At 35.8% G+C, this 13,399-nt stretch overlaps 1 protein-coding gene across 11 annotated transcripts in view; it reads left to right on the plus strand.

Moving 5' to 3' along the window:
- The first annotated feature begins 163 nt into the window (after positions 1 to 163).
- The window catches only part of DMD (dystrophin), a 799,860-nt gene continuing 786,624 nt past the window's right edge, over positions 164 to 13,399 (plus strand). For 8 of the 11 annotated variants that reach the window (XM_017833934.1, XM_017833937.1, XM_017833935.1 and 5 more), the window contains exons 1-2: positions 3,009 to 3,077; positions 8,627 to 8,799. In XM_017833934.1, the coding sequence (XP_017689423.1) occupies positions 8,639 to 8,799 (161 nt within the window). In that variant the 5' untranslated portion in view covers positions 3,009 to 3,077; positions 8,627 to 8,638. Of the gene's footprint in view, positions 236 to 2,984; positions 3,078 to 8,626; positions 8,800 to 13,399 lie in introns of those variants that run through there. The other 3 variants (XM_017833948.1, XM_017833947.1, XM_017833942.1) reach the window with 1 other exon arrangement.

Raw genomic sequence — 13,399 nt, forward strand, 5'->3', positions numbered from 1 at the left:
AGGATTGTACGAAGGCAGCGTTGATGGAAGCGTTCTAGGAGACGCAGGTGATGGCAGAAGATGACCCATGATTCGGAACCATATAAAAGATTTGAGATACCTATAATATACTCGATTCTGATTTTGGACAGTCAAAGTTCTTTTACTTTCTTTGTAGGCAAAAGAAAAGGGCTCCACAAGAGTTCATGCTCTGAACAATGTCAACAAAGCACTCCAGGTTTTGCAGAGAAATAACGTAAGTATTCAGCCAGACAGATTCAGAACATTCTATAGACAGCATACAAAATATTTTGTAGATTTTTAAATCAAACTTTGGTCTATAGTATACAAATACTGGAGTCAAGGCAGTTTTATTAATGTGACTTGGATACTTTGTCATTCGGCATCAGGGGTGAATGTATTTTAAAGAGTTTAAAATCCTCTTCCAGAAAATTTTGAATAATACATCTATAGTGGATGATATCTGAAGATAGATCAACATGCAGGATTTTATAATAATGCATGGTGTTTAAAATAGATTTTTAAAACTTAATTACTAGAAGTCATCCATAACTGGTTACAAGGTGCTATCTATCAAAATACCTACTCACAACCTCTGACAATTTTGAAGTCTGAAAAACCGAGGCTTTTATGAGAATAAATTTTTTTGGTAAATTTTCAGAGGTTCTTCATGGTTCAAAACATTAATCATATCAAACCCACTTTCAATTCTACTTTGTGAAGATTGACTTTTCAAGCCAGTATCCTGTGCATCATTATTGAATAAACATTCTCATAGTATCTTCCTTATGCCAGCATTCTAATGGACCCATAACTTCAGCAGACATTTCCAGTGACCAACTAATTTTATCATATATCCTTCTCAAGAATAAATTCAAATAAACTATAACACTCACTTAAACTTAACAGTAAGAGGTGACAGAACAAAGATAATGTATTCTGTGCTGCCTATTATATTGGATTTCTTGATAGCTGCAGTAGGTCACTAAACATGCTTGAGTTCAACTGCTGAATAAAGCTATTTACTTTATAAATCTAAGATAATCCATCTAAAGATTTTTGCATAAATGAAAGTGACCTTATAATATTGGCATAAAGACCTCCCGCTTGATTTTTATTTTTATTTAGTGGAATTTCATGTAAATAAATGGAAGAAAAAGCTTCTAATTATTCAAAATCTGCAACATCTAACCTTAATGGGAAAAAATCATCAATGCATTATTTCACAGTATACAAGAAGGTGTTGACTGCATACCTGGTTACAAGTGTTCACAGCAAATGCTTTTTGAAGTATTCAGTACATACCATCTAAGTCCATTAATGTTCTATTCATTCAGTTTCTGGAACACAATAGTAGTCCCTCTCAAATACGGGAAGAAAACAGAGAGTATTCCAATTTTAGAAGATAGAAGAAAAAACATTGTTTTAGACAGTGAAGTGGTCATCCAGGGGCCATCATATTCATATAATAAAACCCTCATAAACTGTACACAGTATAAAAAGTAACATAGTATATGTAGAGATATACTTCATACTTATTATCATGAAGCCAAAAGTTTCCTTAACCTTCAAAAGCTTGATGAATGATTTCTATGGGACTTCAGGAATGCAAAATCAATGGCTCTAAAGCTAATTAAAGCCTGTGAGTAATCTAGATTTTTTTTTGCTGGTGTGTGCTATTCTTGCTCTGAGGTTCTGCTGTCATCCGGGTGGTAACACTGAAAAATGCTGCTGCTTCCACTAAATGTATTTTACAGGTTTTTTTGTTCCTATAGAAAGGTGAGAGTGTTGTGGGGGTAATGTAGGGGACATGGGGGTTGCCCCAATATAGGTTTAGGTTAAGTTCCTTAAGATCCATTTGGGAAATGTTCTAAGACACTGTTGGTTAGAATGAATTCCAGTCTTGTATGTTTTTAGTACAAAATGTGCAATCCTTAAAGAAAAGAGCTCTAAGAGAGTTTTAAAATATCTACCTGGTATGGATTCATAAAAATAACCTATACATAGATGTATTGAAATAATAATAGTTTAAAAAAAAAAAAGCAGCTTATTTTGAGGGTGCAAAAGCTTTAGGCAATCTACAGATACAACTTTGTAACTTCAAAAAACTTCAGCAGCTCAGCAGAGATACGCAGATTATAGTTTGTGAAGGAATGGGGTACTTTTCCATATAAACATCAGTTCTGACCATGAAAAATGGCTTCTATGAAACAGCAAGGATGCAAATTTTAGAGTCATAGTTCTATCCAAAAGTGCAGGACTTAGTTTATATTGTCTTGCACTCACATCCCTGGATTTGGCTTTTTTATTTAGATAGCATGAAAAATGGGGGAGAGTGAAGGATCATTTCACATGTGCAGGAAAGAGTATTCTAGAGTGGTAGATTCATTATGAAACTGCAAATGCATGATATAATTATGGAAAACAACATTACTGGATGAACTAATGTGTAAAAGACTTGTTTAGATGACGATCACTGCTTTATCTGTATTCCAGAACACAACCTGCCTTTCCTTATACTTTATAGATATTAATCAAGGAAAATTTAAGTTCTATTTTAAGCTAAATGTGTAGAAAAATATCTTGAGTTTGTAGGTTCTTACTCTGTCTATATGTGTATGTGTGAATTTCAGAAAATTATATTATGTAAGGTAGCATGAAGTATAGTACAGGAGTTTTTCTGTCTCCCATCAGTTTTGTGATTTGTAGTTGCAGAGGCTTAATATAAAAGAGTTCGAGTTATTATTAACTGTTACTTTTAATTCTGTGTTTTCACAACATGCTATAACTGGAATAATTGGAACTCCAGATCACTGATGGCTTTTTTCCAGAACATTAATTGTGCCATTTGTAAAACACGAGTTTTATCTTTATGGAACAACAGAAGCCAAATGGAATGTTTACCCTAACCCATACCTCCCTCTTCCTCCAACCTCTTATGCCTGTTATTTTTCTTATACAATTATTTTTGGTTTGTCTAATAGGTTGATTTGGTAAATATAGGGAGCTCAGACATTGTGGATGGAAATCATAAGCTGACCCTTGGTTTGATCTGGAATATAATCCTCCACTGGCAGGTGAGTGGCATTGCTCCTTACTTTCCATGAAGTACTTTTATTCCACTGATCTTGTTCCCATTATTATCCAGCAACAACTTACAAAGTAAACATAGACATTGCAATGTGCTAAATCAGCAAGTTTTATGGCAGTCTGTTTACATATCATCTAGGATATTAAGAAGATAAAATAGTTTTTAGAGCATTAGCAGAAGCTCTTTTGACTGTAATTTCACCATCAGATATTGCAAAATTATATATATAAAACAGTTATCAAAAGAAAAAATGGATAGACAAAACCAATATAGCTTTCATAGTCACTTTTCTTTTTAGTATCTTAGAAAAAGTGACTTTTATATTTTAATAAAATAATCACATTTGTTGCTTTTTCCTGCTGACCCATCCTGCCAAGAATTATTTTTAGAACACTAAAAAGCTGCAAGGCTGCTAATTTATTGAAGCAGATGTGGCTCATTTAGCTTCCTTTGTCTTTAGAGAGAAAGGGGTGATTATGATGCGGATCTTATAAAAAACATTATGGTAGACGAGGACACTTGAGTAAACAAATTCTGAGACAGCAGCAAAAACAAAATTCAAAAAGAACTAGCATCTAGATGCTTTGAGTCTGTATATATCTATGAATTTGGACTGAGTGTGTCCATTCATGTCCAAGCAATAAGCTACGAGTTTTTCATAGTATTACAAGAAAAGATGGTAGGAAACAAAGTCTAGAATGCTTTATATTAAAAATTAAACAATCCTATCAGAATCACACATGCATCATTCATTGAAGAAGAGAATATTTTTATTCAAAATTTACGGGACATATAGTGAGAGCAACAAAGAAAAGCTGCAAATAGTTTACTGACTTTTTCCTTTGTCTCCCATATTCCTAGTTTAATTGCATAAAATTCTTTTAAATTACTTATTAAGAGCAGATGGAATATGATACCTAGCTGTGCAACTTTTGCCAATAATCCTTCAATCACTGTGTTTCAATTTGCAAGAATAATGAACTGACTGTTCATGTTCAAATTAATATTTTGATTTGTTCTTATTTTATCCTGAAGCAAACTGTTAAAGGTGTGCTTTAGTATTATCTATGTACTTACTAATCTCTTTTCAGTTGTTCCCACCACTCCTCTTAACACACACACAGAAGACAATGTTCTGATATAATTTGCTGAGCTTTTTGACAGCAGGCACGTGCTCTTGGAGTACCTCTTGCTTGCAGGGCACAGGTGGTTATTTTCAAACTTCATCTTGAACCTAATGATAACTGTGACAGCATCTGTGATGGTACCCAAGGCTTCAGTCTGAACTAACCATGTATGAAAAGTCCAAGGATCTTATTTACAAAGCATCAGATAAAACTGTGACACTTTCTCAGCGTAGTCATAATGATTCAGTCCAAGTTTCATCTAACTTTGAGTTCCGTGTTTCAGTTTATTTTTATTTGTGAACTCCTGAAAGGAAGTGACCTGTATATTCTGGACTTCTCTTTTTATTCAAAATTTTGTAAATAAATTTTCTAATTTGTCTAGAATTAAATTTCAAATAATAGCACCTGTTACTGTTGCATAACGGTGAATAATTAAAAAATAATATAAAGACAGATTTGTATTTGGGCTTTTCTCTCTTTTTTTTTTTATTTTTTAAAAAAAAAGGACACTTGGGAGATGGTTTGCTGCTTATTTCCCTCAAAGTATTGGAATGGTTCAAAGTAAATTTGTTTGTTTACAGCTCTGTGGAGAAAGACTGTTCTTTTCCAGATTTTAAGTTTTGAAGTGATTTTCATAATCTAGAATATGTTTGTTATTGTCCTGTCCTATTTACATACTGACAGCACTTCTGGTGAAACAAGGCTCTGAGTTTCTTAAGAAAGTGTGCTGATTCCTGTTGGTTCCAATTTGCCTATCGCAGATTTGCCCCTGGAAATAAGCAACTGGAAGCATAATAAGAATACATAAAGACTCAGGGCCACCAAACTTATCTGCCAGTTGTCTACAGTTGAGTAAAATATCTCACTCTCAATAATAATTTATTAAGACAACTATGTTAATTTGTAGTCTGTAGAAGGCCTAAAAAAATTAGATAGTATGGTGCAATCCTAGTTTTACAGCTCTTCCACTTTCTGAGCTAGAGGAAGTTTATCTGCCTGCATGGAAAAAAAAAAAAAGTTGTGTGGCAGTTATTTTGTTGCAGATAACAAGCAAGAAGCTTTTTTCCCCCCGTTTCACATTGTGCAGCCAATATCACATAAACTTTACTTATATATGACCACGTGATGGTCTCTTACAAAAATGTCAACCACTTTGTGTAAAAATTAAAAAAAAAAAAAAAAGAAATGGCAGAAGAAAGGTGCATGGAGGGAATAATGAGTCAGTACCAGTCCAAGTGGATATCAGAAGTCCCATTGAGGAGAAGCAATAATAGAGGGATCGCAGCAGACACAACTCAACTCATTCTTGCCACTGTCATTTCTGTTCAGTAGAAATATCATGGCTTTCTATATCCCCTGTGGTGATTGTGTCCTTTCTTATCTAGCCTGTTTTTTTCAGATTATTATTAAAAGTCTCCCTGAAATTGAACCATCGTTCTGAGTTGAGCACCTGCTGCCAAAGCTCTTTTTGCTACTGCATCCATCAGGCTTTCTATTTCCTTGAAGCTGCTGCCCTCTTTCTCACAGCTCTGTGATCCCAGCCTCAAAGCAGCATTAGCATCTAAGTAAAAACAGAGCAAAATTATTAATTTCTGAACTGTTATCTTTGACAAACTCTCTTAAGAGTGGAAAAAACATTCTCTGTTGCAGTGTGTAAGTTCTTTTGTCATGTTTTTAAGAGCGAACTGATTTTCAGGTAAAGCATGAAAGAAAACCACTAGCAAAAGTCTTTGGTGAGAATCACGGCCCAAATCTTGACTTTCTTTATAAAAAATAGCAAAAGAATAGACATATACAGAAGGCATATGTTTCAGAGATGTGCATTTCAACAGTTTTTCAGCCTTGTTTGGAGACTTGTTAAAAGCATCAGGGTTATTGTGCACTTGCTGCAGAATCAGTATTTTAAGAGGAGTTACCATTTCATTTTATTTTGAATTTTGATTTTGGAAATGAAATATTAGTGGTTCTGTCAATCCACTTTGAATCAATGAGCAAAGAATATCCTTTACTTTAAAAGATATGACTTGAATATCTGTGAAAACATTCTTAAAAGTGTTCTTTCAAGTGTGCTTTGAAATACTTTAGTGGTTCTAGCTATAAAAGGCATAATCTATGCAGTCAGAATACCTGAAGCATAGCAAGTAAAAAATACTAAGTCATTCTATCAGGGAGCTATAAAGTTCCCATTTGATAGAGAAAAATGAAAAATTCTTGCTTTGAGAACAGTTTTCTTTTTAGATTATCTTTTTCCCTCCCACTGTTCTAGGGTCTGGCATCCTGAAGCCAAGTGCCAGTCTTACAAAATGTTACATGCCTAAGTGTTGGTTTTAAATTGAAAAGATGTAGTGAGACCCTTAGATCATGCTGTATTCCTGGTCATCTGACACACAGAGCTACAAATGCACAGGCTCCAGGATGTGGTCCTGCAGTGGGAGGATCAGAGATCCACTGCTGCTGTGAGCCAGGGCTGGCTGTGCTGCTTTTAGCTGTTTCTTAGCGCTGTGACAAGAATAGCAGTGTTCCCATTCCATTCACAGCTTTCCATTTGGCAGTTTGGCATTCCAGAAACCATCTTGGTGATGTCTGTGTTGCCCTTTTCACCCCTTCTATCAAAATTTAATCTTTTCTTATTGCCATAGCATATGGCCATTCCCCAGGAAGAGCAAGTATGTCTATTCTCTGGAAGTCAGAGTTTCCTACACTTTAGAGCTTTGTGTCCTGCCAGGATATATTACATTAGAAAGGAGAAGTAGCAGAGAAATGAGTATCAGAGGTCATCCCATCATCTGACAGCATGAGGCAGAGCCTACTAGACACTTTGAAATGGCTGTAGTTTTTGAGCCTGGATGCTGAAAGAGTTTATCTTCCCAAAAGCTCTTCAGGCTGACATGAACACATCTCTATGAACTACGTTCTCAACAGTACATCTTAACCAAGAAGCCTTCAAAAAGCTTCCTTCTCACTCAAATGTCAGCCAGCAGTTTTCTGCTCAAGTGCTGATCTTGCTTCTGACTGAAGTCAGGAATGTGTCCCGTAAAATTTAGAGAGGATCAATTTCTCCTCCCATCTTAGAAACTAATAACATATAAAGTAAACTTTATACTTAAGTCTCAAAAGACAGTGAAAAAACTGAAGACAGTGATACTTTCTGGTAGTATGCATCTGAGATGCAAACCCAAGATATTTTCAGTAGTTCATATCTTTATGTAGTCAAATGACTAAATTAGTTACTGTGAAACTACCAAGCAACTTACCGATACACAATAAAATGGTATCTCTGTTTTCTCTGCAGTATCACAGTAATTAATTTTTGTTGTTGATGATTATTCTTTCAGATTACATCTTCTGCATGTAATCTTACAATTTTTACAATTTCAAAGTGGTCCATCCTTTATCATAAAGTAGCTTCTGCACTGCATGTTTTTCTTTGACTAACTGATACTGGCTGCAGAGGAATTCAAGGGAAGAATTATAATGAAATGCTATATTTCATAAGTGAATAAGCAACTTTATAGTTAAATTATATCTTAGGAAGTATTTTAAAGAGCTGCTAGTTTTTCAAAGATATATGGAGAAAGCAAAAGAAAAGAGAAAGAAAAGAAAAAAAGAGTTCACTCTACAGGAAAATAATTCTGAATAGATGTTTTACGTGCTCTTGCACTAGTAAAGAAGTTGATAAGAAATATGTATTCTACTGCATTATGTCAAACTCCAGGCTAATATTTTTAAAAACCCTTAGGCTTTTTGTAAAATAATAACTGTAGATTGGTAAGCTCTCTCTAGTGAAAGAAGAATATTAACTATTCATTAAAAAGTAAAATTGAAACATATGCATTACTCTTTTAATGCAGGCAGTGAAATTAATTTTTCATCCAAGTGCATTTATGCAAATATAGTTTGCATATTTAAGTCAAAAACATTATCTACCGTGCACTGAGCACATTTATTTTGCCGTGGTACTATTTCAACTCCGTCAGTGAGAGAAGAATGCTTTTCATCCCATTATCAACTTTTTCTATAATGTATCATATTAACTAAGGATGTATTTCCAGAGCAAAGAAAACCACAAGAAGAAATACTTAGTTTGAATGAATTCTGTTCCCACAAATGGTGCAAACAAATGTGTGTTCTCTGTTCGTGCATAGAATGCTTCATGTGGCACAGGGATGAATGCACTGAATGCATCAGCAATAGTGACCAGCAAGTCAATATCCCTTGTCTTTAAGCATTGATTTGATTGCTGTCCTTATGTTGTGACTATGTTCTTTAATTACTTTGGAGTTTTCTTCTTAAAGGCTGAAATCCAGGCAGCTGAAGGATTTTTGTGTAAAAAAAAAAAAAAAAAAAAAAAGAAACAGTCAGCTTTTAATAAGTTCAATCATTGATCAAATTCTGTATTTTATTGCAGGTCAAAGATGTAATGAAAAACATCATGGCTGGACTGCAGCAGACAAACAGTGAAATGATTCTGCTGAGCTGGGTCCGCCAATCGACTCGCAATTACCCACAGGTCAACGTTATCAATTTCACCACTAGCTGGTCTGATGGATTGGCTTTCAATGCACTCCTCCACAGCCACAGGTAGGAAAAATAACTTTTAATTATTTTACTAAGCTTGTAACAAATGGCTGTAACAGGACTGGAGGATGGTGTGTCTATTATGTGGGGGGTTTAGCTGCTTCGTGTGTGGGAGGCTCAGCACTCTTTTAAATGGCTGTTTGCTTTGAACTGGCTGCTGTGTTTTGTGTCATAATGAATCCTCTCGTGGAGGGACAGGGTCTGAGCTTTTGACGGCACAACCAAATATACTCAGTTCAGATCCTTTTCTGGAATTTCGGTGTGTATACCCAGTAGACAGGAGTACAGATTTGGAAACTTTTGTGAGAAGAACAAAGAATAGATCCAAAACTATGCCTTTGAGGTTATCCTAGAGGGAGAAAGAGATTTTCCTGGGGGGACTTGGAGGGGGAAAATGTGGTGTTTGTAGAAAGCCTCTCACAGATGCTGAATTGAAAGTATGGATTTACCTCACAAGGACACAGCTGGAGAAGGTAGCCTTTGTTTTCAAAACCTTTCATGTCATTCCACCAGCTGATTTGAGTTCTTAGCCTCTCTCAGAAGTTGTCTTCTTCTACTCTGTGCGTGCTTTATAAAACTCTACCTTTAGAGATTCAGAGGTCTCTAGTGGTTCTGTGTACTTGGCTTAAGGAAGATGTGCAAATAAATCTATCTAAAAGGCCTAGTTCTTGCAGCTACAGCCTTTTAAGCAATATTTCTTTTTTTTGTTTTGTTGCATTAAAGGCTTAAAATAAAATAAGGCAAAATACATCTAAAAGCATAGTGTGAGACAATATATGCCTTCTAACTTAAGCAGCAAAGAACTGCAGATATTTCTTTCCAGAAGTTTTACCTGCTCTTTTAATTTTTCTAAATGAAACTGTCTGATGAAGTCTACTGCTGCTCCAGTTGAACAGCTGTGAGTCCATTTTTCACGCTGTATATGCCTGGGAACCTTAGAATCATGAAATCCTTAAGGTTGGAAATGACTTCCATGATGATCGAGTCCAACCTTGAACCAAATACCACCGTGTCCACTAAACCATATTGTGAAGTGCCACATCTACTTATTTTTTGAACACTTTCAGGGATGGTGACTCCACCACTTCCCTGGGAAGCCTGTTCCTATGCTTAACCCCTCTCTCAGTGAAGAAACTTTTCCTAATACCCAACCTCACCTCCCGTGGTGCAACTGGAGGTCATTTGCCCTTGTCCTGTTGCTAGTTGCCCAGGGAGAAGGGGCTAGCATCCACCTCACCACAACCTCCTTTCAGGTAGTTGTAAAGAGCAATAAGGTCTCCTGAGCCTCCTTTTTTTTTTCAGATTAAAAAACCCCAGTACCCTCAGCCACTCCACAGAGCACTTGAATAGATCAAACTGAATTAAGATGCAGGAAGTTTCAATTGCAAGCGTAATGTTAGGAATTGCTTGTAATGTTAGGAATGAGGCATTATCTTAAGGAAGAAATATTATACTCTAAAAGGACTTCTTGTATGCCTTTCAGCTGCATTCAGTATTTACAGTGTTAACAACTGGCCTTCCCACCATCCTGCTAGTTACTCCACAGTGTGGGCATGAATACCTTTTTGTCTTCCTAAAACATCAGCTATATACACCTTATTAAATGGCAAAATGCAGTTTTTAACTCAAACACCAAGTTGCTTAAGTCATACAGTAACTTCGTGATGCAAAAAGGATTGAGTGATTCCTACTACTTTTGGTGGTACAGTGCTACCTCTGTTGCATTGGATAGAGCTGGGAAAATAAAAAATAGATACACCTCAAAGGGAAAATACTTACTTTCAAAAATGCCAAAAAATAGTTATGCTGAAATGATATTGGATAACTAATTATTACTGTAGACTCAAAGCTAAACCAAATAGCACTCTATGGCACTGTAACTATCTTGAATTCATCTTCAGCAAATCAGTGCAGCAGAAGGCCTAGAGATATTGCCTCTAAGTAGAAACAATATCAGACTGCCTCTTTGCTGATTAGGGTATCTGATACTCAGATATTCAGATTGTGTGCTCCACAGGACCATGTAATATCATCTGGTGTCTGAAATCAGTAATCAGAAATTCCTTTTTGTCCCTCTCTGTAGGAATAGCTTCAGAAGTCTGAACACGGACACTTATTCAGGAGCAGTCTGTGGTTGGGGAAGGCAGTTGCCTGCCTAAACCATTGGGATTGTCTAGACAAATCTCTGTGTCTGCATGCCAAATTTTATGCACTGCCGTGTTCAGTTCAGTGCAAAGTTCACCAGTTGTGAACATTCATTTCCTGCTTACTAGAATTTATGCACTTTATTCAGGCTTTGTAATTCAGGGCTGCAAAACTTAAGCTCGCTTTTACTCTTCTTCTGTCTGCTGCCATAAATCTTCCACAGCTTTCTGCACAGTGAGCCTATTTTCAATAGAAGTGAAAAAGAATTACTCCACAGAAGTCTTGTCTCTTGCCCAGTAGTTAGTACACTTATCTGGGAAAAGGCAAGTGTGCATTCAGATTCTTCTAGACTTTAATCACAGTGTTGCTCTGCAAAAGTTTCAGAGGAAGAGCTAATGTTCTCTGAAGCAGTGAGTCAGTAATTTTTAAGATGAACGAATGAATATTTTGGTGACCTTGCACATTGTGTTCAGTGTGTGGAAACATTGAACTGTCCTTCAAGATTCAAGATGCAATCAGTTAAATAGTAACACAAAGACACTCGGAGAGTTCAGGAGCTCCTAACTCTATCTTATAAAAACAAACACAAAAAAAACCCTTCTCCAAGAAGCCTAATTCAGTCACTCTAAAATGCAGGTACATTACATACTTGTTGGGTGTCAGTCTTGGATTTAGCACCTAAAGAAGACACTTTGAACATAAACTGAAGAAAAGTTGTTCAACAGTGGTTTACATGAATTCGCAGAGAAACCTAGTGTCTTGCACATCCTGTGCTTTAAAAATATAACATATATAGAATGACAAGCCCTCTGAAGACAAACACTTTTAAATATAACCCTTCTGTTTTCCCTGTTTCTCTAGTTCTCCTGGTCCACTTCACTCTTGTCCATTTCTTTGTTCTCCGTGAAGTTTTGTCCAGATGTTCTCTTCTTTTTTCCTTTCATCCTCTGATTTTATTCCTCTGTATTTAGTTAATTCACTGTTTCCATTGTCTTTTTTCCTTCTTCCTTAGTCCCTTTCTACATTACCTTTCAGTAATTCTCTTTCTCCTAGGAATTTTTATATTGAAATGTCTCATGAAGAAAACGAGGACTTGTTGCTCTAATTGTCAGAACAAATATATGTGTCTGTATGGTTACTTAGATAATAACCTAGTATATATATAAAATATTTCAGTGGAATTTTTCTTTGTTAAACATTTAAAACTTATGTTCATCATTCCTGAAACCTAAAAGACTTCCATGATTTAATTGTAAGAATAGTCTTTACTGCAAATAATACCTTCTCCTTTTGAGATTGAAGTCCTTGAGTTTAGCCCTTCCTTCAGGTGTGTTTCAGAGGTAAGCCATAAGCCTTCTGCATTGGCCTCAGGCTCTAATTTGCATCCATAGTCTTCATCACATCTAGATATTCTCATGATTGGTGAAAAAACACTACCTATAGTTTGAAAATCAAGTGTGATAATGAACTCATATGGTGCACCTGGTGCTCACGTGCATAGTTTTTGCCAATTGTAGCACTATTCCTAGACTGCTAAAAAAAACCCAAAACCAAATAAAAAAACCCAATCAACCAAACAAAAACAAACAAAAAACTCCAAACAAACAAAAACCCGGAAAACAACCAGACACACAAAAAATCTTGAATAATGCTACCCAAAATTTTTTCCATAGTATTTAGAATCTCTGAAAGTGAGGGTAGATTTCTTAGTGGCATTAAAGCAATTTATTTTTCAAACCAATCCCTTACCTTTAGGGATTACGATATTTTCATTTCTCTTATGTAATTTTTTCGGTGCTGAGCAGGTAGCTTTTTGTTTTGTTTTGGGTTTTTTTTAAAGTTCAGGAAGTAATGTGAAATTTGTATCTGGATGAATATTCTAAGCACCTCCTTAAAGGGATTGAAATAAAGTAAGAGCCTGTCACGAAACACTAACCACATAGTACACTGTAAGAGCAGTATTCTCCGTGGGAAGCTTTCTCTCTGATAGGCTTTTAGCCCACCAATCCCTTGCTTTCAGCTGCCTGTTTTGTTTTGATCAGATATTTCTAATGCTCTTTCTCCATCATTTTATAAAGGGGTTACTTTAAGTAGATATTCCCGTCTTTCTAATCACCATCTCTCTGCAGACATTTGGGCTCCTTAGCAATTGCTTTCAATACTGAGTGCAAGGAGCAATGGAGCACAGGTTACTTGGCAAAGCTACAAGGGCACATCAGTGTGAGAATTTTCAGAATATAAACTTTCCATAACATTCCTTGAATGGCATGTTCTGCATTGAACTGAATAAAAACTGACTGTGGAATGGCACTGTCACCCTAAGAATATACAGAAACTAAAACATTTTGCTAAGAAAGAGAGGTCAGTCTTGCTACAGGTGAAACTCTCCCTACTTTAGGCTGGAGATCATAGAGAGATTTTCTCCTTTACCTCTTGTAATCTTTTTCCTCCAGACAGG

Source organism: Lepidothrix coronata, unplaced genomic scaffold, assembly GCF_001604755.1.
Source record: "Lepidothrix coronata isolate B3197 unplaced genomic scaffold, Lepidothrix_coronata-1.0 Scaffold225, whole genome shotgun sequence".
Lineage (NCBI taxonomy): Eukaryota > Metazoa > Chordata > Aves > Passeriformes > Pipridae > Lepidothrix > Lepidothrix coronata.